At 38.2% G+C, this 25175-nt stretch overlaps 1 protein-coding gene across 3 annotated transcripts in view; it reads left to right on the top strand.

Annotated features, from left to right (window-relative positions):
* Positions 1 to 25175, top strand: part of VPS13A (vacuolar protein sorting 13 homolog A) — a 115095-nt gene that overhangs the window by 7264 nt on the left and 82656 nt on the right. For all 3 annotated transcript variants that reach the window (XM_075411763.1, XM_075411762.1, XM_075411764.1), the window contains exons 2-20: positions 1149 to 1192; positions 1715 to 1757; positions 2749 to 2844; positions 3127 to 3228; positions 3909 to 4018; positions 4353 to 4412; positions 5491 to 5550; positions 5757 to 5837; positions 6277 to 6334; positions 6969 to 7096; positions 7322 to 7428; positions 7769 to 7940; positions 8305 to 8367; positions 12001 to 12136; positions 12827 to 12921; positions 13728 to 13870; positions 18133 to 18334; positions 18424 to 18538; positions 21294 to 21430. In XM_075411763.1, coding sequence (XP_075267878.1) covers positions 1149 to 1192; positions 1715 to 1757; positions 2749 to 2844; positions 3127 to 3228; positions 3909 to 4018; positions 4353 to 4412; positions 5491 to 5550; positions 5757 to 5837; positions 6277 to 6334; positions 6969 to 7096; positions 7322 to 7428; positions 7769 to 7940; positions 8305 to 8367; positions 12001 to 12136; positions 12827 to 12921; positions 13728 to 13870; positions 18133 to 18334; positions 18424 to 18538; positions 21294 to 21430 — 1952 coding nt within the window. The remainder of the gene's footprint in view (positions 1 to 1148; positions 1193 to 1714; positions 1758 to 2748; positions 2845 to 3126; positions 3229 to 3908; positions 4019 to 4352; positions 4413 to 5490; positions 5551 to 5756; positions 5838 to 6276; positions 6335 to 6968; positions 7097 to 7321; positions 7429 to 7768; positions 7941 to 8304; positions 8368 to 12000; positions 12137 to 12826; positions 12922 to 13727; positions 13871 to 18132; positions 18335 to 18423; positions 18539 to 21293; positions 21431 to 25175) is intronic.

The following is a 25175-nucleotide window of genomic DNA, read 5'->3' as shown; positions in this document are numbered from 1 at the left end:
CACATGTCAGATACGTAGAATTCTATGGAAAGTGATAATAATTGGCTGCAATGAATAAATTAGATTGTTAAAAACTTTCTGGTGTTTTGTGAGTACTGCACAATGGATGGTTTAGTTTACCTGATCAGCTCTTCCACAGCAGTTCAACAACCTGAGCCAACTGTTCTAATGAATGCATTTTTGAGATTAGGGTCTAATGTTGTCAGCACGATACAACTACAAGAACATTTCTTGCAGTTGGAGCTCTTGTCTCCCTGCATGTTTGGCCATTTCTACCTTTGGCCCCCAGAAGGAAAGCATTATTGGGTCAATCAAATCCTCATTTGCAATCTCAATTTGAATTCATTCCCAGGCCTGTAATCTGCTTCTGGCTTCCTGAATCGCATTTATGCTCCTGCTTGGCTGTATTAGGTGTCTGTTCCATGTGCATGTGTTAACATTATACAACTGACTCAAAGGTAACCATTGCAGGTGTTACATCCTTCTTGTAGAATTTGCAGAAGACATTGCTTTGGACTATGTGCATGTTTTTAAGTTAGGAGTTTCCTGGTCTCTCCCAATGTTCCTTTGTTAAGCAAGTGTCTGATGTCAAGTATGTTATAAAAACAGATCTTGTAATTAAAATCTTCTGTGTTTACAGGGTACCAAATTTATTGTTGTCTTAAGACACTTTAAAATTAGATTTTCTTAAATACTTCCGGTGAGCTTTTATGAGCCTATAAATATAACTTGGAAATGTAAGATCTTTTGAGGGCTAAAAATTCACTCTAGATTTCATGTTGCTGGATTTCCACAAGCATAGGAAGCAGATGGTTGAAGAAAAAGAAGCAAACTTTTAATTTCAAAATGGGTCCTTACAAAATGTGACAGTAATTTCCAGTATTTTTTACTTTGAGGAAGCTTAGGTGCTTTTCCATTGACAAGCAAGCTCCAGGAGATAATCTCAGATATTATTTTGTAGCGTGAATGAACAGTGTGTTCTTAATCATCTTTCATGGATATTTGACGTGTAGGTTGTGGGCATCTTCTACAACAAATTGTTAAAGAACCGCAGGTCAGAGACCACTGACTCAGACTTTGGGATGTTTAGCGTGTGCCACTACTACTTTGCTCATTGTAGTTTTATTTACTGGTTTCTTTGCTTTTAGGAGCTGTAGCGCTGAAGAATCTTGAAATAAAAGAAAATGCACTGGTAAGTTAGTGAAAATAACAAAAAAACTGTTGCATAAATGATTCTTGAGCAACCTTTTGGGTTGTATGTGCTGTTTCTGGCTCTTATTTTAGGGTACGCTATCTTTTAAGTGAAAACTTACTGTTTTGTTTTCTCTGCACTTGTGTGGATTGTCTAATTAAGGTGAGATTAAATGTAAAGGTGAAGGTGTGTGCTGGCTTAATATAGTGGTTTTTTATTTCAAAAACAAAACTCTCAGTAATTGCTGAAAGAATGTGTGTAGGTCAAGAACATAGTGAAAGACTTTTTTATTTCTATGGCTTGTGAACCTAGAAACTTGCTCTTGGGAATGTATTTAGCCTAGCATGGTTTAATGGTCTAAATCAGTAACAAAATGCTTGCTTCTTCCATTATATTGAATGGGATTTTTTCAGTGATTGAAAGGTAGATTTGTTGTTAAGGTTATGATCATCTTTTTTACTGCATGGGAACATTTACAAGTTGCTGAAAGGATCTTAAGTGTTCTAAAACACTTTATTTCAGAGTCAGCTGGATGTGCCATTTAAAGTTAAAGCAGGACATATTGGTAAGTTACATTTTATCCTACACCCATGTGGGAGTTACCTAGAGCCACTTGCACGGAAAACAGTATGTTTAGTATCGTAAGCAAGTAATTTTCCTAGTTTCCTTGATTTGCATGTTTTGTACACTTTGAAGTCTCCTCTCTCTTCTGAAGAATAAACCTCCATTTCCTGAGCTGAGATGGTAAAGTTAAAATATACTGGAGTCCTGCCTTATCGCTTCAATGTTAATGAGAAGAGAACCCAACAGAGCAAAGACGAGCAACTGAGAAGATTTCATCTCTTGTTTTACCAAGACTCCACAACTGATTTTGCCTTCCAATTCCCTTTCTATCCTCCTTCCCTGTTTTGGCTAATATGAAAAGTTTTCTCATGACAAGTTGATTGTCTTGTTAGTGGTTTCTTAAAGCGAGCTAAGTCTAAAGCCATTATCTTTCCCTTAAATCTACCCTGGAAATATATATTTTCATGTGACTGATATCATAGTTTATTAAAATTTGCAAGTGTGTGAAGAATGAGATACGCTGTAACCTCAGGGTCACTGTGTTCACAAAGCATACACCCTGCATACACTCTACTTAAAGACTCTCTTCCACGGAAAAAGAAGAAAAGTACGTGTTTTAAAATTTTGTTTTAGGGAATACTTAGCTGACTGATGATGTGTGAGCTGCCCGTGCTTTGCTTGTTTATGAGGTTACTGCAGCGGATTTGCAAGGAGGGAGGGGTTGCTGTTGGGAAGAAGGGATGTCATTCAAGGGAGTGAGGAGAGTACCTGTAGACTTTATAGTTCTGCTTATGGAAAAATTTGCCTCGTTCATTTGTGTGTTGCGTAAAATAAACAATCCAAAGTACATGTGTCTCAGATGCACTGTTTTTTCTGTCCAATATAATAATTGTTCAGAGATTTTGTGGTTAATGTCATTTATCTTTCTAACCTTTTTTTTCCCAGTCGACTATTTAACTGTATACCTCAGCCTTTCTCTTTCATGTTTGTAGGCCAACTTAACCTACAGATTCCATGGCAAAACCTTTATACTCAACCCGTTGAGGCAGTTCTTGATGGAGTTTATTTGCTTATTGTGCCCACAGCCAGTAAGTTAATGTAGAGGAAAAAGTGAATGTAGATTGGTGGGATTTCAGAAGTATCTGGGATGGGTTGATACTATTTTCATGAACTTTGTTCCTAGTAGATACTGCTAGCAAATACAATTAGATAATGGTAATGGGGTGTCTTTCAGTAGTTTACCTTTAGTCACCTAGCTTTTTGTTACTATGTAACTATTAACAAAATGTGAAAATTATTGTTTTTGAAACAGCATCTTTTAAAAATATGTGAGGCTTTTTGTGTCATAGCTTTTTGTGTTCTGTATTTAGGCATAAAATACGACGCTGAAAAAGAAGCCAGGCAGCTCTTGGAAGCCAGACAAAGGGAATTGCAAAGGATAGAGGAAGCAAAGCAGAAAATAGCTGACCAAGGTAAAAATGCGAAAAGCTAATGGAAGTGGTGCTATTTGTTTCTTCGTTTTAATCCAGAAAGATGCTGGATTTGTCACTTAAAGTGTTTAAGATTTCTGTTTTCCTCTTGATACTTAAAAACCTATCAGTTACAGATTTTTATGTGTAGCTGCCATCAATATTGCAGAACAGGCATCCTGAAAATAAAAAGGTTCAAGCATTGTTGTGATCCGATATAAATAAAGCTTTTGAAGTATTGCTTGCTTGTGCTATGTGTTGCCTGACATTTTTTTTTCCTCTTCTTTCATGAGAAGCAATTTAACTTTGTTTGCAGCAGCAAAGATTTTTTTATGGTTACACTTTTTTAAAGATTCTGTTTAATTTGTTCTTTGATACTTGTTAAGTCTTATAATCTTAAATTCAACTTCTGGTACTTTCAAGAAGTATGTGTTGGCCACCTTCAGTGTGTACAGGTCATACTTTTGAACAACCTGATTCTTCATGCAGCAGGTAATAAAGCTGAAACTGTCTAGTCTGAGGGTATAAATGTTATAGATTATAGTGGAAGGATGTGTTTTTATACAACTAGAGTACAATGTAATGGAAAATTTAAATAGCTATCATACAAACTTTACTATGTTGTGGTTTTCTCTGCTGCAGTTTTAGAAATAATGCAAAAAAATTATTTTCCTTTAACTTAGATAAAGTAAAAGAAGAGAAACAAGACACTTTTGTAGAAAAACTAGTCACTCAGGTCATCAAAAATCTTCAGGTGAAGATTTCCAACATCCATATTCGCTATGAAGATGATGTAAGTACTTTTGTATATCTCGGCGTAAGGGGTTGTGCACTATAACATGAAATTAGGAACCTGTCTGACTTCTTTTCTCCTAGTTGCTTTCCACACTGAGAGAATCCTAGTAAAGTTTTGGAGATTTCGTAGTCTTCAAAAAAAACCCGCCAAAAACTAATAAAAAAGTTGTACCAAAGCATAAAGGTACTTATAAGCATAGGTATGGTTGGATACGAGGAAGATATAGTTGTCAGATCTTTACTAGATGTAATTTTTTTTTTCTGTTTACTTCCAAATCTGTATTTAGAGCAAAAGATAATACATTTTTGGTGTTTCCTCCCTGCTCTATTAGATCACAAATCGGAATAACCCATTGTCATTTGGAATTTCACTTCAGAATCTAAGTTTGCAGGTAATTTTATTTTTCATCTAAAGAGCATGTTGGTCTATACTGATAGGTTAAGTTACATTTTTGTGTATTATTGTGCTGTCTGGTAACGTGCTATCTAATGAAAGTATACCTATAATCACGAGCAGTGCACTGTGGTGACTAGTTGCTTTTCCAAATCTAGCATAAATATTGTCGCAGGGGTGCCGTTAGAGTACTAGCATTAAAACAGACCTTTGAGAGGAAATTCTTATGCTTCTGCCTGCTGCAGTTTGTGGTTGCTAAGTACCAGACTTTACTGGGTTTGGGCTATTCAGAATCTATGAATATTTTACTGAAACTGCGATGAGCCTGAAGAAAGTAAGTTACTACTTGGTAATGAGGAGGGAAAAAAAGAGGATCGCATCTTGTTTCAAACTGGAACTCAGTTCTTTGATCTGCAAGCTCCACTTTAAAGTGCTAATAGTAGTCATCATAGACTGTATATGTTGTTTTTTTTTTCTGGAGGACCACCTAGTAGCGGCAATATGCTGATTCTCCCAAGTTGCTTGGATTCAATTGCTTTTCCTTGTAACTGATAATCTTAAAGAAAATATGTCTATGTTTATAATAGTTGTCTTATGAACGTTTGTTCCTTCCACATTTAAAGGGTTTTTGCCAGCCCCTTCCCCTAAACAGTTTTGCATAGTGAACAAAAGCTTGGTATTCTTACTACTTCACTCCTGAAATGTGTATTAGCCTTGAGAAAGTATAATAGCATATAGTGTTTCTGTTGGGCTCAAACTAAAATGTTACTTTCAGAATTATAAAAGAATTGTAGTCCCTTGTTTATCTCTTTCCAAAGAGCCTGCCTAAAAATAATATTGACGTAAAGGAAAACAGTTTGCAATACTGAAAACGGAATTTTTAAGTCTTGTGTGCAGCCTAGCAGTCACTACACGTACATGTGTGTTATTTTTTAGGGGAAGTAGCCTTATCAAGTTCCCACTTAAATTAATGGCTTAATCATCTTAAATCAGAAGAAGGCATCCCGTTATTTTCAGTGGTGAAAACGTTGGTGTGGTATAGATGTTGGAATAACTTTCTTTAATTCTCATTTCAGACCTCAGATAAGAATTGGAATCCATGTTTACATGATGAAACTGCCAAGTTGTTCTACAAGGTACAGTATAAACTGTATGCTAAAGAAAGATTCCTTCTGCAGAAAATGAGGTCAAGAAAACATGTAGCTGTATAGGCTTTAAAACAAAAGGATGCATAGCCTGCAAGGAATATTCTGAATATTTTTGTTCATTCAGACTTTGTGAAATCCAAATTATTAATCTAAGATTTGTAGGTATTAATACATATGTTCTGTTGTATTTTCAGCTTGTACGACTGGATAACCTTTTTGCTTACTGGAATGTTAAATCAGAGATGTTCTACCATGGTGGTTGTGATGAATCATTGGTAAGTAAATTATGAGATAATGTATCTAGTATTCTAGTTCATTCTGTAAGGTGTAGAGCATGCTTCGCATTCAATTCTGCTTCCATTTATGTCAATGTCCTGAAGAATTGTCTTGTTACTGATAGCTTTTTTAGGAAAAATAGTAAATATTGAGGTTTTTATGTGATAGAAGTACAACACCCATCTGAGGAATTTAAAAAAAGAGAAAAAGTCCTTTGCCAGTTACAAAATTATACACAATATATGGTCATCTTACTGTTGATTTTATTAGCTAAAAATAGAAGTCTTATGCTGTTTGAAACATATAGGAATATTTTGAGTTGTACTGTGTATCAGAGGGATTATCTGAAACTTGTATTAAAATGCTGACATTTCATATTTTAATACTTTATCTTGAAATAAAAAATGCAACTTATTTTTAACTCCATTGTGTATATAGGTTAACTTAAAACAGGGAGTTGCCAGCCACAATGTGATTCCAGAAGGCTATGATTTTGGTAAGTGGTATTTTATTTGTATTTGTAATATGCATGTATAGTTTACTTCTAATTTTTAATGCCTATCAGAACTTGCTACTTTGGCTGTTACTTAAAAATATTAGTAAGGAGTGCAGTTTAGTTCTTCCTATTGATTTTTTTTCCATGCTTACTTGGGCTTGGATTTAGAAATGTGGAATGTTTGGTTTTATCCACTGTTGTGAGTATAATTTATCAAACAGTATAAAACATCAGTAACATTTAAAAAAAATCCTTATGGAATAAGAGTTATTGTAGTGAAGTGCTATGTTTGAAACTATCTTGTACTATAAGTAGCTTGTATTATAGTCAAAAAAATTAGATTTGTTGTGAACATAAACTATGAATTGAAACATCTGCCAAATAATACTGCATACAGGAAACTTTGTGAAAATGTTCCACAAGTATTTGTTCCACAAATGTTGCCAGAATGAAACTGGAAATTGAGTATAGATTGTATTATATTTTAAACTGTGTTGGTGAAGTCTTCATGTTTTGAAGTCTGGCATTTTTCGATGAATAATATGGCATAACTTGAGCTGATAAGTGTTACATATCATTTATAGCAGTCTTAAGTAATTTTATTGCACTTTTCATACCATCTTCTGTTTTTCAGTATTCCGCCCTATTTCAGCTAAAGCCAAACTCCTTATGAATCCTCGATCTGATGTTGACTTTTCAACACCGAAAATGGATTTAGATGTAAATTTACAGGATATAACTGTTGAATTCAATAAGCCACAGGTATAAACTATTTTTCTGAAGTTATATGTAATGTGGTAAAAAAGTTAGTTTGCAAGAATAGTAAGAAAAGCAGTCTGAAATTTTATAGTAAACGTACAGAATCAATTCACTTAGTCTTGTTTTTCTTTGTGAATTATTTTCTTGTTAAAGATAAGCTTGATTCATGTTGGGCTCAGAAAGAGAGTAACAGTTTGAATTGTTTTGTTTGTTTGGTTTTTTTTTTAGTACTTCAGTGTTATGGAGCTACTTGAGTCTATTGATATGATGACTCGAAATCTGCCATACAGGAAGTACAGACCTGATGTTCCATTGCACAACAATGCCAAGACATGGTAGGCCATCTCAGACTTTAAAAACAATTTGTTAGTGTATTAGTTTGAATCACACACACACAGACACACAGACACAGACACACAGACACACACACAGACACACACAGACACACACACACGAAGCTTACTTTTTGATTTTAGGAAATAGCAACCTGTCAACTTTGTGTGGAAAAAAATAAAATCCTTAGCTTCCTTTACTGATCAGAAGTATGATATTAGACAAGGGATTTCACTCTTTCACAACTGAAAGTTTTATTTAGTGGGAGTCTGCATAGCTCTAGGTGTCTTTTCAATATACCAGAAGAAATGTAAACTATACTTCATTTTTCTTTCCTCTTAGGTGGAAATATGTTATTTATGGCATCCTTGAAGTAAATGTTCAACCTAAGCTCCAAATGTGGTCATGGGAACGTATCCGACACCATAGGAAACAAGTGAAGAACTACAAAGAGATGTATAAAACAAAGATAACGTCAAAAAAACCTAATGAAGAAATCTTAAAATGGTTGGAGGTTAGCTGTTTTCCATTAAAGGCATAAATATTGTTCATCTTGTTATTTTCTTAAACTTAAATATTTACATGTTCCTAAATTAGTACTAAGTTAAAATAAGATTTTCAGCGGCCAGACTTGCAACTTTATCAGTACCTTTCTCTGTGACTAGTATGAACAAACATATTATGTCATTATTTAAATCAGTAACTGCAGTGAAGAAAAACTTAAACTGACGTACTTTTCCAGGTTTAAGTTTGCATCGTGAGCAAATCAAGTTGGGTTGCACTGAAAGGGTTGTTTACTTGTTGTTTCCTGTAAAACTGAGCTGTGAAATAAAACCAAATGAAATTGTCAAATAAATAATTTCTCATCTCCTTTCTAGGAATTTGAAAAGGCCTTGGATGTTTTTAACATCACTCTCGCAAGGCAACAAGCAGAAGTTGAGGTAAAATTTCATCATTTAAGTGATTCTAAGAATAGCTGAGGTTGTGGAGATTTTAGGCAGATGCATTTTAGTTTTAGTGACTGCATTGTACATCATACAGTCTTTGTGTTTTCCTTGTATTTCATGTTTGTTATTATAAGGCATAGTTGGTTTCAGCTTATAATTAAGCAAAAATTAAATAGCTCCATATACTGCTTCTTCAGAATAACTGATCTGGGATAAATTTCTTTCCACTTTTGATGAGGAAGATCTACTGTGGAAAATATGGTTGAAGGATGATAGGAGAAGTCTGCTTGGAAGCAACTTTACCCAAAGCTTCAGGCTTTTCCACCCAGCTACCACCACCCCACCAGTCTGGACTGTTAGTTAATTCCTTTCCTTCCTGATAGCCTATTATGTGGGCTGAACACCTGCGTATGCAGTATGTTTGCCTTTTGTTACTGTTTGCAAACGTTATTTGGAGTACAGCAAACGCAGAATACATTTAAGTAGATAGTCATAATTATGCAAGAAAATGTGACTTGAGTAGTGACGCTTAATTTGTTAGCCTTGTTTTTCCTGGGTTAGCATACTGCTCGTTGTAGTGTCTGAGCATCATTCTAGGATACTGAAGTGAAATCTGTATAGGTTTTCTGAAAACTGTGGTCTTTCTCCATTAAGAATCAGTGTGACTGAAAGTAAGCAGAGTATGAAGTTTAGAATCTGAAATAATGTACTGATAATTAAACTTCATGAACATCAATCATTTCTCATGGCAATGCTTGAAAGAAATTTTTTTTTTATTATTTTTGTGGAGTGTATTAAGTATGGTATGAATCCAATTGCTGCAGTGATACATCTGATGCTTCTAAACCAAAACTCTAATCAGGAATCCATAAATGTGATTTTTCCTGCTAGTTGTCTTTATGTACACCCGTATTTGGATGCTTGTATAATCATTATTCAGACTCTGACCAAACCAGAAGACTCATTCATGTCCCTCCCCTTCAGTTGTTTGTCTGAATTTTGCAACGTGAGGGAAATCTGAAAGAATTTCCTGTTTAGTTTCAGTCGTCTTTTCTCCAGTGTGACCACGCTGCTTACAAAAGGTTATGCCATACTGCATTCCTGTCCACTTTCCGATCAGATTGTTAAGATAGTTTTCTTTAGTGCTTTGAAATAAGTTGTGAGCGAAGGAATTTTCATTTGTTTGGCCTTTTAGCTTTGCATTTGAAAAGTGTTAGAAAATCATAGAATCATTAAGGTTGGAAAAGACCTCTAAGATCATCAAGTCCAGCTGTCAACCCAACACCACCATGCCTACTAAACTGTCCCGAAGTGCCACATCTACATGTTTTTTGAATACCTTCAAGGATGGTCACTCCGCCACTTCCCTGGGCAGCCTGTTCCAATATCTGACTACTCTTTCAGTAAAGAAATTTTTCCTAATATCCAATCTAAATCATCTTTCCTAATATCCAATCTAAATCATCATGGAAGATCTGCTATATACCTCTCTGAGTTTATTTCCAAGTATTGAAAACCAGATCACAGTGATTCTACCTCCATCTATCTGTCAGAACACATCTTTGTTATTGTTATCAGGTCATACCTCTGAAAAAGGTCTCAAAGGACTTGTAAGAGGCAAGTTTACTACTAGCTTGTTAGTCTGACGGTTAAGTCTACAAGGAATTTTAAGGGAACATCCTTCAGATATGGGCTGAATAAAGCTGGATAAAGGACCCTGCTGTTTAAACTCTTTTTTTTTTTTTTTTTTAAACATACCTTAGAGTTGAATTTCAAGGGCTTGCTTTTCTCTAGAGCTTGAAATCAGCTTCCCCAGAACTCATGTTTTTGCACACAGTATCGTCTGATTTTCTAGGAACTTTGTAGCAAGAAGTTTATATTCTGTTCTTAGGCTGCTTTCTAATATTCACCACTGTTGCCCTAAGTAACAAGCATCAGCTTCAGAGCGCCAAACATCAAGTCTCTATATCAGATAGTTTGAGAAATTTTGTGCTTTCAGACTAGAGAAGACTTTATAGACATTTTGCCTATATCAGAATACAGGTTGATGCTCTTGGTTCTCTCTTTCTTTTGGTCAAAACAGTTTACCTTGCTGAGTAATCTTTCCACAGACTATGACTGTATTTAGTAATAAACTCCATTATAAACAGAGGATGGGGAAAGCTCAACAGGATTTCTTCAGGGAATTTCTTTAGTTCCCATATGACACAAATGTTTTCTTCATCCTTGCAGAAGCACAGTTCCCCTCCCTTCTCTCTGACTTTTTTTACCTTGGACTCTGGTGACAGCTGCTATCTCAGACATATTGAAAATCATAGCTTTAAGCGTCTCTTCTTTTTGTCCGTGGCGGTTGTCCTTCAACACCAACTTCTCAGTGTCCTAGAAACCTCTTATTTTCAGAGGTCGAACAACCCTTTTTTCTAAGGCTCTGTCCGTTCTTTGCTTGGACCATTCACTCTGTAACATCTGGTTGATGACTTGGTATCCTTTACAAAGAGGACTTTGAAGAATTTTATTCAAACTTTTTTGAGTCCTTGTGTTTTTTAGCTGACATCCTGCATCATCTCTCTGAGGTGGATCAATAGTATCAATTCAGAAGTCTTTATCTTTTTGTGGTGAGTCTGCCTTCTGTTGGCCTGTAGGTGGGTAGATGTGACAAGTCCCTAAAAAGTTCTGATTTATAGCCATCTGTTTTCCCTAATTGTGTGGCAGAGAGATCTTGGTTTTTTTGAATGCTGAGAAAGGATCCCCATCTCACTCACTTTGGGTGTCGCGTTCACTAGAGCATCTCTAAATTCAGGGCTTATCTGCAGGTGTTTGTGTCTTTTTGGATCATGAAGAAAAATATTTAGTTTGTGTGGTCCACTACAGTTTTGAGAACTCCGCTGTCTCTTAGATTGCATGATGGTCGTTTGGCATCCCTGATGCCAAACTTTCAGCAGTCAAGCCTAGGTGAAGTTTGCACTTTGTGAGGATCCAGTATTGGAATCATCACTGGCAGCAGACAGTACATCCCCTAGTTGTTGAAATAATAAATGTGGGAGAAGGGAGGGCTTTATTACTGTTACAGCTATATTTGTCAGATCCAGGAACAGTTTTCTGTGTTCCTTAAAGTAAGTATTCTATTACAAGAGTAATTATTTATTATTATTATTACTGTTTCTTTGGACACCTATCTTGAAATGAAAAATACAGGGATCATTTAAAATTTGACCTGTGCTGGCTATTTAATCACTTACATAGGTATTTTTAATGATTCCGTATAACTGCATTGTTGTAGTGAAGAGCACTATATAATGTTGTGGAACTGTTTTGGTGGGTGAGAGCTACAAAGAAAATCTACTATGTAAGAAAGATTTATTAACTTAAAATCAAGCTATGTTTTACTTGCTCTTTTTGTTCAGAAATTTAGTTGGTTTTATACAAGTGAGAATTGGTCTGATGATGCACTGTGTACTTGAAAAAGTTATTAGAAGAAAAACTAACAAATGACATGGTGTCTTTCCAGTGGTTGCATATTGATGTTCTACTGTGTTAGAGCATGTCTTGGATCTATGTTTTTCTTAGGAAAATCAAGAAAGGAGCATGAAGAAAATGACTTATTTGAGTATTTTTTTAAAATTTCAGGCAACTAAGGCTGGATTAAAAATCTACAGACCAGGAGTAAAACAAGATGATGAAAATTCTGGTGGCTGGTTTAGTTGGATATGGAGCTGGTCAGGTGAAAAAAAGGATGAACAACAACAAGAAGTAAAGGGTTCGAGTATGTTCTTTTATTGGTCTTTTTTTCTATTATTAAAAATAACTTACTAGAATAATACGTAACTATCAGTGGAACTTTGGATTTGTTTAATATTTTGGCTATCAGATTATTGATGTTAATATTTTCTTTTAGCCTTTTTTTGCTGATGAAGTTGTTAATTGCATCTTACAGAGGTATCTTACCGTTCCTTCCATACATCTTTCTGAACTGTCTTTATTTTGCGCTTTCTCCTGCCACAGTTTTCGCGTTTGTCTGCATGGTATACTGTGTATGGGGATTTGAAGAAAGTGCTAGAAAACAGTAGCAGTTAATGGAATGTGAAAAATTTTAGTTCCATTCATTTTACAACTTGGCTATTTCATGCAGCGTGTTAGAGTTTGGTTCACTTAAGTACAGAGCACCTGTTAAATGCTGTGGAACACGGGAAGTAAATCAAAAAGCTTCCTGCTGTTGTTAGCAAGCTAGGAACAACAGTAGGTCAGAATAAAAGTGTAATTGCATTTTAAGGCATGCTTTAGGAGACTGAAGACTTTACATTAAACCTCAGGGTTTTTGCTTTTACTAATTCAGGACAGTGTTGACACTATCTACTGTATGTTATAGAGCTACGAAGCACTGGAAAGTGTATGACACTATTTGCATTTTTCAGATGCCTATATTGAGTTTAACTAACCTGTTGCAATGTGACAGGTCTTGAAGAGCTGATGACACCTGAAGAGAAAGCTAAACTTTATGCAGCAATTGGATATAGTGAAACAGCTGTGGACCCAACCCTTCCAAAATCAGTAAGTCATAACCAACTAAGATACCAAACAACTGGTAGATTTGTCTACTAATAAAAATCTAAAGATGGTAGGAACTCAGTTTTGAAATTACTTGAAGTTCGGTCTCTATATTTGAATACTGTTCTGGTGCTTTTTAATGAAGTTACTGCATGGTGGCTTTATGCAGAACAGAGCATCCTTAGATGTAGTTTCTGGAGCGTGGTTATAGAGCTTACTTTGGATGTTCTGAAAAAGTTCAGAAGGAAATTTTGCTCTCCCAAGCTAGAAGAAAAATCATAGAAGTAGTGTATTGCTGTTTAAATTATGAGATGCTTCATAAGTCCTTAGAATATTTAGAAACTTTTTAAGAATGTGCACTAAGGGATTCACTGGACTCTTAGATGTGAGTGGTAGTACATGAGGTAGAGTGGGTGAGTACGCAAGGAAAGAGGTGATTGAAGGATAGTAGTGGGGAAGAGCAACATTTCTGAGCCATTCAGAAACAGTCTGAACAGCCATATTTGTGTGAAGTACCATGTATGGTACAATGGACTGCCTCTCAGCTCTGCATTAGAGACCCTTTATCTCAAAATGTGGTGTAGAGATATCAAAGACATGTTTGTGAGCATAGTCTACTCTTACTGTAACCCTGCCTCTTCATAATAACTGTTTGGGAATGACTTTTACACCAGCTATTATACGAGATAATTATAGCACTAGAAAAAGAGTATCAAACTAGTATTTGTGATTTTCTTCTCTTCACAAACTGTATTGGAATATATATTAACACTTTATAATCCACTGTTGTTGTTTTCCTGCATATCTAGTATGAAGCCATGAAGTTCTCTGTGAAGTTATTAAGCATGTCTATATCAATAAGAGAAAACAAGCAAACTCCTGAGCTGGTAGAATTTGCATTAACTGGCTTGAGTACGGTGTTTACCCAACGACCAGGTGCACAAGCAATAAGGTGAACTTTATCAAAATGTTTTTGCTTCTCATTAAGTTTTGAGGATGTCTAAGAGGCATTTTAAAGCTCTATTATGATGTTTAACTTCCATTTTTTACTGTCATTTCTTGAGCAGTTTGAGAGCAGTGTCATGCTGCAACTGATAGGCAAAGTGAATGGATACTGTTTCTATGACTGAATTCTCTCCATCTTCAGATTTTTTTTGTGCCAATACAAACTTTTGTCCTTTTTTTCAGTTTAACATTGTTACTGAATTGCAACTGGAATGCATTGAGCTTGGCCTGGGGGCAAATGAGGAACAAGTTGAAAGCTTGTGGGTTAGAATTAAGGGACAGGCTCACATGGGTGACATTACTGTGGGTGTGTACTACAGGCCACCTGACAAGGAGGAGGAAATTGATGAGGCCTTCTACAGGCAGCTGCAAGCAGCCTCACAGTCACAAGCCCTGGTTCTCATGGGGGACTTCAACCACCCTGACTTCAGCTGGGAAGACCATACAGCTAGGCAGGCGCAATCCAGGAGGTTCCTACAGAGCATAGATGATAACTTTCTGATGCAAGTGGTGGAGGAACCAACAAGGAAAGGCGCTCTGCTGGACCTTGTATTAACAAACAAGGAGGGACTGGTTGAGGATGTGAAGGTCAGAGGTAGACTCGGCTGCAGTGACCATGAAATGGTCGAGTTCAGGATCCTACGTGGAGGAAGCAGGGCGATAAGCAGGATCAAAACCTTGGACCTCAGGAGGGCTAACTTTGCCCTCTTCAAGGAGCTACTGGGAGGAATCCCATGGGCCAGGGCTCTTGAAGGCAGGGGGGTCCATCAGTGTCGGTTGCTGTTTAAACATCACTTCCTCCATGCTCAGGAGCGGTGCATCCTCCTGAGAAAGAAATGTAGCAAAGGAGGCAGGAGACCTGCATGGTTAAGCAAGGAGCTTCTAGCGGAGATCAGGCAGAAGAGAAAGGTCCATGGAATGTGGGAAGAGGAGCAGGCCACTTGGGAAGAGTACAGGAACATGGTCAGAGCGTGCAGGGATGCGATGAGGAAGGCCAAAGCCCACCTGGAATTGAAGCTGGCAAGGGATGTCAAAAACAACAAGAAGGGCTTCTTCAACTACATCAGCAGCAAAAGGAAGGCTAGGGACAACGTGGGGCCGCTGCTGAACGAGGCGGGTGTCCTGGTGATGGAGGATGCAGAGAAGGCAGAGCTACTGAATGCCTTCTTGCTTCAGTCTTCAGTGCTAAGACTGGCCCTCAGGAATCCCAGGCCCTGAAGGTAAGAGAAGAAGCCTACAGTGAGGATGACTTTCCCTTGGTCAAGGAGGACTGTGTGAGGGATCGCTTAAGGAATCTGGACTTCCACAAATCCATGGGCCCTGATGGAATGCACCCACGAGTGCTGAGGGAGCTGGCAGATGTCATTGCTGAGCCACTCTCCATCATCTTTGTCCTGGAGGACAGGAGAGGTGCCCGAGCACTGGAGAAAGGCGAATGTCACTCCAATCTTCAAAAAGGGCCAGAAGGAGGACCCAGGGAACTACAGGCCGGTCAGCCTCACCTCCATCCCGGGAAAGGTGATGGAGCAGCTTATCCTGGAGGCCATCATCAAGCAAGTGGAGGAAAAGAAGGTTATCAGGAGTAGTCAGCATGGATTCACCAAGGGGAAATCATGCCTGACCAATCTAATAGCTTTCTACGATGACATGACTGGCTGGGTAGACGAAGGGAGAGCCGTGGATGTTGTCTACCTTGACTTCAGCAAGGCTTTTGACACAGTCTCCCATAATATCCTCCTAGGGAAGCTCAGGAAGTATGGGCTAGATGAGTGGTCGGTGAAGTGTATTGAGAACTGGCTGAATGGCAGAACTCAGAGGGTTGTCATCAGCAGCGCTGAGTCTAGTTGGAGGCTGGTAACTAGTGGTGTCCCTCAGGGGTCAGTACTGGGCCCAGCCTTGTTTAACTTCTTCATCAATGACCTGGATGAAGAGTTAGAGTGTACCCTCAGCAAGTCTGCTGATGACACCAAACTGGGAGGAGTGGTGGATGCACCAGAAGGCTGTGCTGCCATTCAGCGTGACCTGGATAGGCTGGAAAGTTGGGCAGAGAGGAACCTGATGAGGTTCAGCAAAGGCAAATGCAGGGTCCTTCACCTGGGGAGGAACAACCCCTTGCATCAGTACAGGCTTGGGGTGGACCTGCTGGAGAGCAGCTCTGCGGAGAGGGACCTGGGTGTCCTGGTGGATAACAGGTTAACCATGAGCCAGCAGTGTGCCCTGGCTGCCAAGAAGGCCAATGGGATGCTGGGGTGCATGAAGAGGAGTGTGGCCAGCAGGTCGAGGGAGGTTCTCCTTCCCCTCTACACTGCCCTGGTGAGGCCTCATCTGGAGTAGTCTGTCCAGTTCTGGGCTCCCCGTTTCAAGAAAGATGAAGAGCTACTGGACAGAGTCCAGCGGAGGGCTACAAGGATGGTAAGGGGACTGGAACATCTCTCCTACGAGGAGAGGCTGAGGGAGCTGGGCTTGTTCAGCCTGAAGAAGAGAAGGCTGCGAGGGGACCTAATATATACTTACAAATATCTGAAGGGTGGGTGTCAGGAGGATGGGGCCAAGCTCTTTTCAGTGGTGCCCAGTGACAGGACAAGGGGCAGTGGGCACAAACTGAAGCAGAGGAAGTTCCATCTGAACATGAGGAAGAACTTCTTCCCTCTGAGGGTGACGGAGCCCTGGAACAGGCTGCCCAGGGAGGTTGTGGAGTCTCCTTCTCTGGAGATATTCAAGACCTGCCTGGACAAGGTCCTGTGCAGCCTGCTGTAGGTGACCCTGCTTCGGCAGGAGGGTTGAACTAGATGACCCACAGAGGTCCCTTCCAACCCCTACCATTCTGTGATTCTGTGATTCTGTTACTTACAAGCAATCTGGTTACTAACTTGTTTCTTGGCTTTGAAAAGTTACTGTTACTCCTTTGGAAACTTAATCTGAGCAAGGTGATCCTGTAGTTACTTGTGCGTAAGCTTTGAACCTACTGACAAGTTCTTGAGTTTTCAGTTGACCTTTTAGATGTGTGAAGGCAAGCTGTGACTGTTGATTTTGGCTTGGTTTTGTGCTCTCACGGTAGATGATGAAGAGCAGTGATATGAAATATTTTACTTTCATTTCACATGTAACGACGTAAAAATTCTGGGGGAAGTTATCCTTCTGGTTTTAAATCTTGTGCCCTCTATTTTGGCATGTTAGTATTAGTCTGTGTATGATATTAAGATACTATTGGTCTTGCTAAGTTTTATGCAAAATTTTTATGTTTTAAGTTTTGCATGCAGCTTTTCTGTTTGTTCTCCTGTGCATCTAAACGGCCGTAATAATGCTATCGTACTGAGAAGAAGGGAAAAAGATGTTACATTTTTACAGTGAAACACTTTGCTTTGGGTGTTGAGAGCTGTTAGAAAGGTGAACACATCATTGGAAAAAAAAATCCAACACCAAAAAATACTTCCTCAGAGTAATGAGGCTGTTAATTTTGTGCTCTTCATGTGGTGTTTCTTTTATTTCTCTGCAATGGAACCCTTCCCTTCCTGCTGTATTTCGCTTTCCCAGTATAAACTGTGCCATCTAATTCCTGAGCTCATACTACAGTGTGGGAAACTGTATCACTTGAAACAGAACAGCACTGTCTCCTGACCCTGAAGGATCAGCGCAGCCTGTGCCTCCCTTTTCTGTTCTCATGAGATAAGCTGTTTTCACGCATCCAGCGGCAAAAGATCCTGGAAAACAGCAACCGTGAACTGGCATTTGCAAAGCCACGAACCCAAAGCTGATTGGTTCTAGTAGATATTTTATTAGTATACAAGATATTCACTTGAGCAATAAAATAATTCTGATCGAGCATAGATTGTGGTCCTAGCAGTCATTCACCACACTAAAGTATTCCCATTTGCATGTCTCTTCCCTACCCTGACACCTGTCCTCATGGTAAGTGTATGAAGTCAGTAACTTGGACCCTCTTCCTTGTTTACTCAAGGGTAGCTAGTAGACATAAAAGATGATGGAATGGAAAACAATTGACACATGGATATATGTGTTATATCCTTAGACTAAACTATTTGTATTTGAGGTAGGGTAGAGATTTGTTGCTGTTGTTGTTCTGGTGGGTTTTGTTTTTTTTTTTTTTTTCTTTCAGCTCATTCTTTATACGTTTACTGTCTAATTGTACCTAGCGAGATGGATAATTACATCTGAACATGCTGCTTACCTTTTTTTTTTTTTTTACAGGTTTGAAACAAAAATTACTTCACTTGAAGTTACAGGCATGTCACAAGAAAAGTGTACACCCTGTCTCCTGTCTTCTCGGACAGTCTATTCAGACAAGAGTACCTCACTCTTAAGCATAATGTTTGAGACTAATCCTTTGGATGAGAAAGCAGATCAGAGGCTGAGAATAGAATCACAGCCACTGGAAATAGTATATGATGCAGTAAGTAAATATTAGACTAAGTTAAAAATCTTGAAAAATCTTACTTAATAGTAAACTTGCCGTGTGTTATTTTCGCTTTACTTTAACAGATGACCATAAATAGCTTAGTGGATTTCTTCAGACCTCCGAAAGATGTACATTTAGAGCAACTGACATCAGCAACTCTGATGAAGCTTGAAGAGTTCCGTGAAAAAACATCAACAGGCAAGTGCTGCATGCTTTTCTGATTGCACACTTGGACAAATTTTAGATCCTAGGAGTATAAAAATATTATATCTTTCCATATGGAGATGCATGAATCAAAGTTACAGCTTTCTAAGACAACACCTAAATAAGCTGAATTCTTCAATCTCATTACAAAGCATTTGTTGCTAGGTATTAGATATTTTTATGTCTATATCTTTTTCAACTTCAGCTTTCTTTGTGAATTACACTTCACACCCTGAGGTCGTATTTCAGTATTTCTTCTGTTGTACTTCATGCAGAGTTAAAAACAGTTTGTTGTTTCCAACTTTTCTGTTTTGTTCATCTGAGGATCTAAATGGCCTTAATTGTTTCATACTCTTTAAACACTGATACTGAGATACTGGTCCTCTAATGAAATGCCCAAATCCTTTCCAGTGTTGTTGCTTTTCAGGACACTATCTGCCTTTGTGTAGGTGTTTTCCGCTTTCTTTATTCCTCCATGAATGTTGGTTATGATCTGAATTGACTCAGATCAAGTCATATAAACTCTATTTATCAGTCTTACAGTTACTTATCATTAAAACCATTCCTCTAGTTTTCATTTCATCCTAGCTTTCTATCTCTAGAGATCTTGCATTTTGACACATGAATGAAAATGGTGAATACTTTTAAGACGAACATTAAGATTTGTGGAATCTGTTCCGGTAAGGATGTCTGAAGCTTTCTAGATTAGAGGTGTGTCCAGCGCAGTGTAATGTCTCTGACTGTGGATGGAGGGGATACTAAGGAGAGATTTCATATATAAACTCTTCTTAAAAGAAAAAAAAAATCCCAACAGTATTTTTTTAACCTCATTTAAACTTGTAATCTGTTAATATTTAAATTGTACATTTAAAAAAATTGAATACTCAGTGATAATAAGTGAAAGAAGTTACAGAAAACTCAAGCATAATGTATATTTAATCAGTTGCTTTTATCAAGCTAGTATCAGGAATAAAATCAGGCATCCAATATGTTCCTATTCATTAAGTCTTCTTTGGCTGAACTGTTTAGTTAAGGACTAGTGTCAGATTAACTAATCAAATTTAGGTGGATCAACTTGCCTGACTTTTCTGTCAGAAACTTCGCCAGCAATACTGAATATATATACTGATACCACAGTTCGTTCCTGAGATTAATTTGATCAAAATGTGCTTAGGTTCAATTTGCTTGGTTCTCTGCTCATGATTTTTTTTTTTTTTTGTGGAAATATGAAATCATGCTATATGTCTGTTAGAATTTAAGCATAGCATTAAGTTAGAGATACATCTGATGACTCTTACCTTCACAAGAATGCTAAGTTGCTCTTAATAATCTAAAAGCTTGCTCAATTCACAAATGAGAAGCCTGGTGGAAATTTCTAAAAATATGCTGTACATTGCTTGCAAAATGTTGGCTGAGACTTACTGGAAGAAGAGAATTACTGAGGAAGAATATTTGGTCTGCAGAATATTTGGCTGAAAATTACTGGAGGAAGAATATTTGGTCTGCAGAATATTCTATTGCAGGGGACTACACTAATCTCAGAGGTAGAATAAAAAAAAAGGAATTGTATCAATACAGTCAATATGTTCAGACTTGCAGTCCTTCTCAGAAAAGATTTCTTAATATTTTTCTTTCAAGCAGTAGAAGATAGCTGGAAAATGTGGGGGAACTGTGAACTGCAGAAGTGAAGGAACTTGCTACATGGAAATAGTTATGATTTTCAGCACCACTGAAAGACTACCTTGTCTTCCCAAGCGAAGGACAAGAAGTATTTTTCTGAACTTGGTACATCACTGAAATACCGTTGGGCATTGAAAACTGAAAAAAATCTTTAATCTTTTTACTAATCCAAGTTATTTTATCTTGCAAATCCTAAAATGTGGTTGCCATCGAGTTCTTCATTGATTAATCTAGCTCTCCTGTGGCAGCACAAGCTTTGATAATGTTGGAACAGTTTTAATTGCTTGCTTTCCGATGTGGGTGGGCTGCAGTGTCATGTTGTCATCTTTGTAATTTATTATCTCTGCTTCTGTGATCATAAGCTTGTTGCACCTGGTAGATATTTAATGGGTTGTGGCTACATCCTAAGGCAATTTTCAGTGCTAACTTCAAGCAAGACCATTAGTTTCTCTTCAGATGAACAAAAAACCAGTATTTGGTCTCAAATGTTCTGACAGTCTGAATTTCCCAACTAACTGCATGATTTTTAAACAGAATTTCTGTAAGACCTTATATTTGCTGATCTTTAGCATCTTAAGATGGAGATGCTTGTCAGCAGAATCAGGGTAAACTTCAGTATCTCAGTGCTAACAACACTAGCAGTTTGGCCAGTGCAGTTGGATACTCCCAATAAGAACTTCTAGAACAATTAATTAATTTCTGAATCTACAGAGTGCAGTGGGTTAACTCAGCAATTGCGAAGCTGCAGTACACATTCCAGTTCTTCTCATTTCATCTCTGCTCAGTATGAAGCTTTTTTGAATTTACATGTGTTTGTATTGCTGTCTCTACTTGTCCATTAGCATTGTTTGCTATCACCATTTGATCTGCTTGGTGCTTCTTTAAAGGCTGCCCATAATTACTGGTTCAGAAGAAATCTGAAGAGCACCTGTACCTGCAATGAAACTTAGTTATCTAGCATTCACAGCTCCTTTTAAAGTTAGACTTGAATTTTGTTATAACTTCTTTTAATTCCATAGCTTCTGTATGGATTACTTTGTTTATATTTACTAAGTATATTATTTTTCAGGTTTGTTATATGTTATTGAAACCCAGAAAGTGCTTGACCTCAAAATTAACCTCATGGCTTCATACATCATTGTTCCACAAAAAGGATTCTATGACCATATGTCAAATTTACTACTTCTGGATCTTGGTAGTCTTAAGGTATGTATTTACCTAATGAAGTAACTTACTGAAAATGATAGTTCAGCTTTTATGTGATTTTCAGTTTCTTAACTTATATTTTATGCTATTGGTTAAGTAAAATTTCCTCTTGCAGTTTATCTGTTAGGTCTTTATTGTAAACTGCTTTCCAGTCAAGACAGAAATTACTGAACTCTTCTCAGTAGATCCTTTCAACCCAAAAGAACTGTTAAGAAACAATCCTCCCCTGGAATGAAACCACTGTTGATGATTTGAACTGTTATGTGGGAAATGTCTAACAATTTCTTACCTTAGGATATGAAATAGTAAATTTTTTCTTACATGATCTTCTTATTTTTAATATTAGTATTATTCTTGTTTTCAATTCCCTTTTGGTCATTCAGTTTACTTTAAAATCAGAGAAGTAAACATGTTGGCAATTTATAAAATAACTTGGATAAGATTAGGTATGTTTGAGATGCTTCATGCAAGGGTTAAGTCAAAAAGGTAGTTTAATGATGTATTTAAAAGTATAATTTAGCACTATAGAATGGTAGAAGCGACTGTTTCTGCACACTAGTAGCAATCTTCTTACTCATTGGTGAGCTTGTGTTCTTTCAGGACAGAAAATCTTACGTGTATACAGGCAGTTTAATTTTTTTTTCTTTACTTGTACTTTGGGTAAGAATGATTCTGCCACTTACCTGTTTAGATTGCCTGATCTGCTTTTTTAATAAGAATTAATTTCAAAACTTAAAATCTTGCTGAAGTGATTTCTTTCTGTCTCTGCTGCAGACTGACCTTCTGAGCATGTGGGTTTCAGTTAGAATCATAGAACAGTTTGTGTTGGAAGGGACCTTTAAAGGTCATCTGGTCCAAATGCTCTGCAATGTGCAGGGATAGCTTCAACTAGATCAGGTTGCTCAGAGCCTCGTCCAACCTGACGCTGAATGCTTCCGAGGATGTGACATCTACGACCTCTCTGGGCAACCTGTTCCAGTGTTTCACCACCCTCATAGTAAAAAAATTTCTTCCTTATATCCAGTCTAAATCTACCCTCTTTTAGTTTAAAACCATTGCCCCCTATTGCAACAGGCCCTATTGCAACAGGCCCTGCTAAAAAGTATTGCTCCATCTCTCTTACAAGCCCCCTTGATATATTGAAAGGCTGCTATAAGCTCTCTTCAGAGCCTTCTCATCTACAGACAGAACAACCCCAGCTCTCTCAGCCTGTCCTCACAGGAGAGGTGCTCCATCCCGCTGATCATTTTTGTGGCCCTTCTCTGGACCTGCTCCAACAGGTCTGTGTGTTTCCTGTGCTGGGGGCTCCAGAGCTGGACGCAGGACTCCAGGTGGAATCTCACCAGAGTGGAGCAGAGGGGCAGAATCACCTCCCTGGACCTGCTGGTCATGCTGCTTTTGATGCAGCCCAGGATATGGTTAGCCACCTGGGCTGCGAGCGCACGTTGGTAGCTCATGCCCAGGTTTTTATCTATCAGCACCCCTGTCGCATTAATTTGGCAGAAAACAAACCCCCTTGCGTTCTAACTCTCTTCACCAGAGTGAGAGGTTAGGTGCAGCTAGGTTTAAATTCTGAGTGATATCCAATTTACCACTACCAGTCCAGTCGCGTTTAATATGTATATTAAACTACCATGATTCTGGACACACTAATAGCAGTCTGCACCTTCAGTCCAGTCATGCTCATGAACTAGCACGGCCGCGTTTGGTCGCGTTCAGTGAGAAACTGTGACAACTGCCTACTGAAACAGTGCAGATTTATTTGTGTAACAGGTATATAGGTTTTTTGCATTGCCGGTGATAGTGACTGTCTGCAAGAAAGCATATGCAAATATAAAATGCATGAAAAGGTTATAAATAATACAGCCTGGCTATAAACATTAGGGAGTAACTATTACCAAGGAAAACGCTTAGTTTAAGTCTCACCCAAGGCGTCCCAAGGTGGGGAGAAGCAAAGCTCAGCCCGACGGCCGATCCCGGCTGTCGGAGGCAGTCTGAGGTGGAATTTTCTCATGGTGTTACCTTCTTTTCCTCCGAAAATCTACGGTGTTATCTTCTTCTCCGAAAATCCCCCATTTCCCTGGCTATTTTTATATCCTTTCTGCCTTTAAGGTGGAGTTTGAGTGACTGTAGTCATACATACCTTTTATCATGATTGGTGTAAAATTCTCTCGCTTCACGTTTAAAGGTATAGTTTACGAAAAATTGAGAGCGCAGACTCGAAGAGGGGTGGTCACACCTCGGAGGCAGGTAGCCTTCGGGATGGAGGTGTGTTTTGGTATTAAAATGATATTAAAATGAGTAAAGTTCATGAGAGGATAGCACTTTGGCAAGGTTTTGAAATCCTGTTGGCTCAGGGGGCCAGATGAGCTGCTTATCAGTTCTAGAGAACCATTTCTTCCCGCTTTATCATCACGGAGCAGGGCCACGGAGTCTCCACTCTGTTCCATCCTCTATGGTGCATCGCAGGGAGTTGCTGTGTTAGTGGATTCCTCGCATGTCTGCTGCAGCTGTGTCCCATCCTCAGAGCTCCTTTTGATTTTATGCTTTTCCTCAATGGATGAGCACTGCTACGCTTTTTATATAAACCTTAATTTTCAGATGTAAAACCTTAATTTTACTAATAATTCCACAACCCTCAAGTCACAGAATCACAGACTAGTAGGGGTTGGACCTCTGTGGGTCATCTAGTCCAACCCCCCTGCCGCAGCAGGGTCACCTACAGCAGGCTGCACAGGACCTCATCCGTCTCGGCAGAGCTGCTCTCAATCCCCTCATCCCCCAAGCTATGTTGATACTGGGGGTTGCCCCGACCCAAGTGCAGGACCTTGCACTCAGTCTTCTTGAAAAAGAATGTCAGGTGTTTCAGAACGTGGAATTAGTGAAAAACATTGTTGTGTGCATACTAAAATTAATTTGGATTTACAACCAGATCCCTTATTTCAGTGACTAACAATTTTTCCAGCTCTTTTGAATGCTAGTCATTTCTAGGCACTTTCTAGAATTCAGTAATCAATCTGTATATGGGCTGGGTGCTTGAGACCTCCTCCTAGACCTAATGGAGGGTGGGAATAGAACAGCCAACCTCCTCTGCGCTATCCATAGGAAATTACGCTCCCAGTAATACATAGAAGAATACATTTCAAAATCAGACTCCAGTAAATGTGTCTGTGAGATTTTTTTTCTGAAATGGATAAGTAGTTTTCATAGTGAAAGTGACTGTTGGAATGGTTTCCTGTCCTGTAATATCAGTTAGAAAGCAAGATGAAGGACTTGGGCAGTACCAAAAGAGGAAAGTTAGATGCCTGTCAAGATATGGTTAATAATTCTGTATTCAGTTTGAGTGACATATGCTAAAGTGACATGTAGGTCATTCATTGAATGAGTATGTTTAATGCAAAACAAATAGTCTCTTTCTCTGAGTTATGTGTTAGATAAGGTCAAGCCCCAAGGGGGAAAAAGGCATATGAAATTAAAACTGTATCTCAGTGCAGGTACATAAGTGAATTTAATTAAGGTTGCACAGGCAATATTAATTGGGTAATTCTGAATTTTCAATCTGCAAGTTATTTTTAGTGAAAAAGTAGTCCTAGTTCAGTAGCACTGGAAAAAGAAATGCTGTGTCTTAGACACTAGTGTTTAACCCTGTTTCATAGTTACCAACCTGATCTTGAATATTATCTGGGTCTGACAAAAACAGATATGGATCCAAAATTATTAGACATGTGAGGATGAGGACAGCTGC

This window comes from Opisthocomus hoazin, chromosome Z (assembly GCF_030867145.1).
Source record: "Opisthocomus hoazin isolate bOpiHoa1 chromosome Z, bOpiHoa1.hap1, whole genome shotgun sequence".
NCBI classification, from domain to species: domain Eukaryota; kingdom Metazoa; phylum Chordata; class Aves; order Opisthocomiformes; family Opisthocomidae; genus Opisthocomus; species Opisthocomus hoazin.
Note: the sequence above shows the minus strand (reverse complement) of the source record. Positions and strands in the feature narration are given on the sequence as shown.